This window comes from Cornus florida, unplaced genomic scaffold (assembly GCF_030987335.1).
Source record: "Cornus florida cultivar Cherokee Brave unplaced genomic scaffold, ASM3098733v1 CherokeeBrave_3.0.0_Hap2_Chr10, whole genome shotgun sequence".
Lineage (NCBI taxonomy): Eukaryota > Viridiplantae > Streptophyta > Magnoliopsida > Cornales > Cornaceae > Cornus > Cornus florida.
Genome location: NW_026775580.1, coordinates 67,012,982 through 67,018,981, shown reverse-complemented (window position 1 = coordinate 67,018,981; position 6,000 = coordinate 67,012,982). Strand labels below are relative to the sequence as shown.

At 35.7% G+C, this 6,000-nt stretch overlaps 1 protein-coding gene across 1 annotated transcript; it reads left to right on the top strand.

Annotated features, from left to right (window-relative positions):
* Nucleotides 1-1,691: 1,691 nt before the first annotated feature.
* Nucleotides 1,692-5,113, top strand: LOC132277756 (serine carboxypeptidase 1-like). The gene is made up of 8 exons (XM_059779605.1): nt 1,692-2,085; nt 3,029-3,136; nt 3,220-3,494; nt 3,608-3,856; nt 4,010-4,116; nt 4,285-4,371; nt 4,658-4,763; nt 4,845-5,113. The coding sequence occupies exons 1-8, from the start codon at nt 1,692-1,694 to the stop codon at nt 4,986-4,988; spliced, it is 1,470 nt and encodes a 489-aa protein (XP_059635588.1). The 3' UTR covers nt 4,989-5,113.
* Nucleotides 5,114-6,000: the final 887 nt, after the last annotated feature.

Genomic DNA, 6,000 nt, shown 5'->3' with positions numbered 1-6,000 from the left:
TAGCATATCAAATAACCAAACTTGTCTGTATAACACTATGATCATGCAAGGAGGCATAGACAATGTTACATTGTCCCTGTTTCACATTTTTCATATCCTGACGTGATATAAATAGAGATTTTTACAAAAAACTTTCGCTCAAGCTTTCTGTAAAATTTTTCATACAGTAAATAATGTTATATAGACTTGTTTTTAGCGACGCAATTTAGTAGAGATTTTTGCAGAAGTCTTCCATATAATAATAAATCTGCTATATGGACTTGTTTTCAGCAACCCAATTTTGAAATAACATTATGTCTAAAGTTTTCAGTTTAATTAGATAGACAGTTTCATTAGTATATGTCGCAGTCAAAGTCCAATGGATAACGCCTATGTAGTGCAATTTTCTCTAGGTACCGGTGGACATTTTTTATAGTACTATGCACATTGGTTTCATCTTTCATCCTATATATGTAACCATGTTACTAGTGGGCCTTATCCTAATAGTATCATCACTGAGCATAGAACCAGAGCTCATTTTGTCTGTTGATAACCATATATAATGTAAAAAATAATTAAAAAGATTTTAAAAATAAATGAAAAATTTTAATAATTAAAAATTTTAAAAATAATTAAAAAAAATTTAAAAATAAAAAATAATAATTAATGGATTCACGGGTCATAACAGGTTAACCCTGCCCATTCATATTCAACCCGTCTGAATCTTGACCCATCCATTTTTAATCTGACCTACCCCGCCCATTTGCCATCCTGAAAAAACAAAGATGGATACATTTTTTGAACCCCCACCAAGTAAGCAGTGGGCCCATTTTCAATAGCCAAGCCCTATCCGTATAACAAGTGTTTTCACTTTTCGCTATCGGCCACGTGAGGGCCACGTTTTGCCAGTCCAATACGGGCATATTGCTGGCCGAATGACCCCTATACTGCTTGACCTTAGACCACGCTGGTCAAATGGCACTATACTGCTTGCCCTAAAACACTCAATAATTTACAATTCCCTATATGCACCATATATAGCAAAACTCATATGATTTATTAGAATTTGAATGGACCACACTCCACAAGTAATTTCATTTGCAAATAAACTCTAATTTTGACCATATATAGGTAGCCATAAATAAAAATAAAAATAATAATAAATAAATAAATAAATAATTGAAGAGCCAACTTTAATTTTCCCATACAAAATCACAATTAATAACTATATTTAGGTACCATTAATAGAGTTTTGACCCCAAAAAAGGCCCCCCTCCCTGCACCCGGACTAGATACATAGTATAATATAGCGCAGCATTGGGTTGAATGAAGAAATTTGCAGGCTTAAATTCTAACCAATGAAAGTAGTAATCACACTTTAATAACAAGGAAAGTAGTTATCTATTTGATATGTCTACCAAATAAACATTTCGACTGTTCTATAGAAACAGATCAGAACACCTAAATGAATATACTATTTAAATGGGATCTTCCCCACTGATTTTGCAATAACCTTCCAAATTCAGGATCAAAATTTATGCTTTTATAGAATAATATATTAACAACAGACAGCCATTTGAGATTCTAGGCAATCATGCCATAACATTCATATCCCCAAGTGCATTCACTTTGATTGTATATATATGTGATGATACATAGTTACATACCAAAGACACTTACGGGACTCCTAAAGTTAAAAGCAAATTCCCACCATGAGAATGAAAGTGGCACAGCTCACTTGGCTGCTCCTAATGCTCCTTCCTTGCCACCACTTTTTTTTCCCTATTGTATGTACTGCAAACCAGATTGATAACCTTAACAAGTTGATTAAGTCCCGGAGATCAAAAAGTCCTCCGGTTGCACAATCTTGGGCTGAACTAGCTGTCGGAGATGAACATTATTCTCCGGTGTACATTGGACCTCAAGATGGATTGAGGAAAGCTGACAAGATTAGAGCTCTACCGGGGCAGCCAGAAGGAGTGGACTTTGATCAGTATGGAGGCTATGTAACTGTGGATCCAAAAGCAGGAAGAGAACTGTTCTATTACTTTGTGGAGTCACCACAGAAATCTTCCAGCAAACCTTTAGTCCTATGGCTCAATGGAGGTAATACAATGCCATGATCTTTTTCTATTATAAAGCACCATAAAAATTAAAGATAACAGCATGATATGTGTGTGTGCGTGAGCATTTTCATTGAACATAAATTAAGGAATTTATAAATATCATTAGAAGAACTTGATGGGGGTTAAGTCCATGGTCTATAGTTTCTCAGACTGTTCAACTAGTGTGAATTCCACAATATGCTTCAAGCCAACATATAATGTCACTAGAAGAACTTAAGAAGTGGATATTATAGATTTTATTTTTTAATTTTTTTTTGTTTATTAACTTGTAATATTTTCTAACTTAAATCATTGAGTTAATTCAGAGCACCAAACACATAATCATCTAACCCATTCTCTTAACCTGTGTGCATACCACAATTATGATGGAAAATTTTAACATATATTAATGCGTTTAGCAGCATGGAATTCACAGTTCAAAAGTGAATTGTGGACTGTATTAGTTCAAATTTTAAAATAATTTGATTTCAATTCCAATTCTTAAGTATCAATTCAATGTTTCTAAACGCAACATTAAAAAAAAAATGAAAAATAAAAAAACCATTGATTGGTAAACACTAAATCCCTGATTTGGAGTTACTTGGTGGAATTCTGTGGCCGATGGTAAAAGCACAAAAATATGGCAACCATTAATTGATGGAAGGTGGACCAACAAATAGTTGGAACCATTAGATACCAATCATTGTGTCCACATTGGAAAAGGGGTTTCCAAACAAATTCCAACATTAACTGTTTTTCCTGATTGCTTCGTTATGAGAATATTTCTAGTGATGGTCACTGTATATTCACTCTTTAGATGTTTCATATTATACACTTAATTTCTTTAGAATGAAGTACTAATTGAATGTTACCATTGTACAACACCACAACCATTGCATAGTTACTTCATTAATCTGTTAATTTGTATGATATGTTTGCAACAGGACCAGGATGCTCATCACTTGGCTATGGAGCAATGGAAGAATTGGGACCCTTCAGAGTCAAAAGTGATGGAAAGACACTCTTCAGAAACGACTATGCATGGAACAATGGTAAATACTGAACTCATATTCTCTATGTTAAAAACTAACTAATCAAGATAGACTTTGGACTAAGGCCTCCAGAAAACTTACAGTGGCAAATGTGCTATTCCTGGAATCCCCTGCTGGAGTCGGGTTTTCATATTCAAATACATCCTCTGACTATGACAATGCTGGTGATAAGAGCACCGCCAACGACTCGTATACATTTCTACTAAACTGGCTTGAGAGGTTCCCCAAATACAAAACCAGAGATTTCTTCATAACCGGAGAGAGCTATGCTGGTCACTATGTGCCTCAGCTTGCTTACACCATCCTGTCAAGGAACAAGAACACAAACCAAACAAAAATTAATCTAAAGGGCATTGCAGTAAGTCCATTATCAATTATCCTTTGCCACATTTATGTACAAGTAAACATCCCATTCTCTGAAGTAGAAGACACAGTTTAGGACTCTTCTTTATGTTTCCATTGATGGTGCAGATTGGGAATGCTTGGCTCGATGATAATACCAACAACAAGGGGCAGTTTGACTTTTACTGGACACATGGTTTGAACTCTGATGAAGCCAATGCAGGAATAAACAAGTACTGTGACTTTCTCACTGGTCCTTCAGACACTTGTACCAAATATCAAGATCAGGCATATGATGAGCTTGGAAACATTGATGTTTACAACATCTATGCCCCACTTTGCCAATCAAATGCAATGAAGACTGCTTCCACTGGTTTTGTAAGTCCTTACTTTAGTGACATTTTCATGACAACTATGAATTTGACTACAAAAAAAGGAAAGAAAAGAAAAGAAAGGCAATTTCATCTTCTAAATGCTAAATATCCTTCATTCAAAATCACTCAAAATTTGATTTTGATGTTGCATAATTAGATCAATAACTTTGATCCCTGCACCGACAACTATGTCAACTCCTACCTGAATTTAGCTGAGGTGCAGAAAGCTTTTCATGCCAGGAATACGTCATGGTCAGCTTGCAAGTATGTATTCTTTTGCTCATGCAGAATTTATGAACAATGTAATGAGGTTTTATAACACATCAACATGTCAATTGAACTTTTCGACAAATCAAGTTTGTGTGCTTTTCAATCTGATAGAAGAAGGTTTATCATCCAAACTGATTACAATTCCTTCTGAATTTTGTGCAGCGACTTAGGATGGGCAGACGCCCCTACAACCATTCTACCCACAATCAAGCAGCTCATAGCAAGTGGCACTAGAATATGGTTATATAGGTAAGCCCCAATTTTTTCAACTCAAACTACCCACTAAACCCAAGGGCCATATCGACTCAATGTGCTAAGCACAAGAATACAGAATGCAAATCTACCAGAAACTGTAAAAATAACTACAAATGGTTTCCCTTTGGATCGATGTTACTTTAATTTACATCTTACAAAACAAATGATATAGCTTGGAAGATGGCAACATTAAATTATGCCTGAACTTACACTACCTAGCTGGTCAAACTCCCTATCTCTTTGTTAAAACTGAAATATTATTTTAACTGAATTTTTGCAGTGGTGACATTGACGGTCGGTGTCCAGTAACCGCCACTAGGTATGCAGTAAACAGCTTGAAGCTTCCTGTGACCACGGATTACCGGCCATGGTATTATGACAACGAGGTAATATATTAGGGTTGTATGCACCCATTGCAGCTGCAAGCTAAATGTTTTTAAGATGTATGCATATTGTGACAATGGCAGGTTGGCGGGTTCGTGGTTGAATATCAGGGACTGGCCTTAGCCACAGTAAGAGGTGCAGGGCATGAAGTTCCAAGCTACCAACCAGAACGAGCACTGGCATTGATCTCATCTTTCCTTCAGGGAAAACTTCCTCCATCAAATTGAATAAATTTTCTTAACCTGATTCAGCAGGTTAATACTTCTCTCTATGTAATGCCCTGTGAAGTCCTAGAAAAGATGAAATTATGTAAATGAAAATAAGGCATCTAACCTGAGCCTGTTGTGTTGTTCTGGATGGAGTTTTTTAAATGCTATACTGGCCATAAAAGAGAAGGACAAACTCTCTTAAACAAAAGTTAAGCATGTAAATTAATGCACAACAAAACTTGATCATCCAGGGAAAACAAACAGTGAGATTCCTTCACTAAAGGCAAGGCAATTAAGTTGATTATGAAGTTCTCTATATACAGAACAGGCAAAACCAAATAAAGAATAGCACATAATCATGCTGATAAGAGGAATTCTATTAAACTTAAGTTTATTTTTCATTTTTTCTAACAAATAACACACACTCGCTGTTACGAAAACTTGAACCCTCAACCTTCCACTATACAACACCATATAAAACAATACAAAAGAATGCTCCGTGTCATTCTTTCTGTTACCAATATCAAGGTCACCTCACCCATGTAGCCTGTTAACCAAATTCAGATGAGGCTAGGATTTAAAACCAAAATGGCATTGAACTTCTCACCAAAGAGCTAGCCAGTTTCAATAGATCCGAACAACTCAAAAACATAAAATCACTGGATTCAACCACCCCCATTGAACCTACTTTAACAGAATCTCCAAAACTGATATTTTCTTATTATTAATGCAGAAAGAAATGATACCCACGAAAAACAAGTCAAAGAGAAACGTAAAGAAAAATCATTAAAATCTACCACCCCTTAAACCTTCCAAAGAATTACACTTTTCTCCCTGAAAGTGATTTTATCAATATCTAGAGAAGAAAGTGGAACCGATTTTCTGAAACGTGTCATCACCAGCTCAACTACATTGCTTCTACATTTTAAACCACACCTACCTAAGCCTACCAGTGTGTAACTTTATCAGACAACACAGCAACAGACACAGCATCGACAAATTATTTTTGCCTCTTGAACAGAAATGCATC

What these genes read in the sequence shown, in the direction of transcription:
- LOC132277756 (XM_059779605.1), top strand. Translation starts at nt 1,692, where the DNA reads ATGAGAATGAAAGTGGCACAGCTCACTTGGCTGCTCCTAATGCTCCTT. An exon ending in AGTCCTATGGCTCAATGGAG is followed by an intron (nt 2,086 to 3,028) that starts GTAATACAATGC and finishes TGTTTGCAACAG; the next exon opens with GACCAGGATGCTCATCACTT. An exon ending in AGACTGCTTCCACTGGTTTT is followed by an intron (nt 3,857 to 4,009) that starts GTAAGTCCTTAC and finishes TTGCATAATTAG; the next exon opens with ATCAATAACTTTGATCCCTG.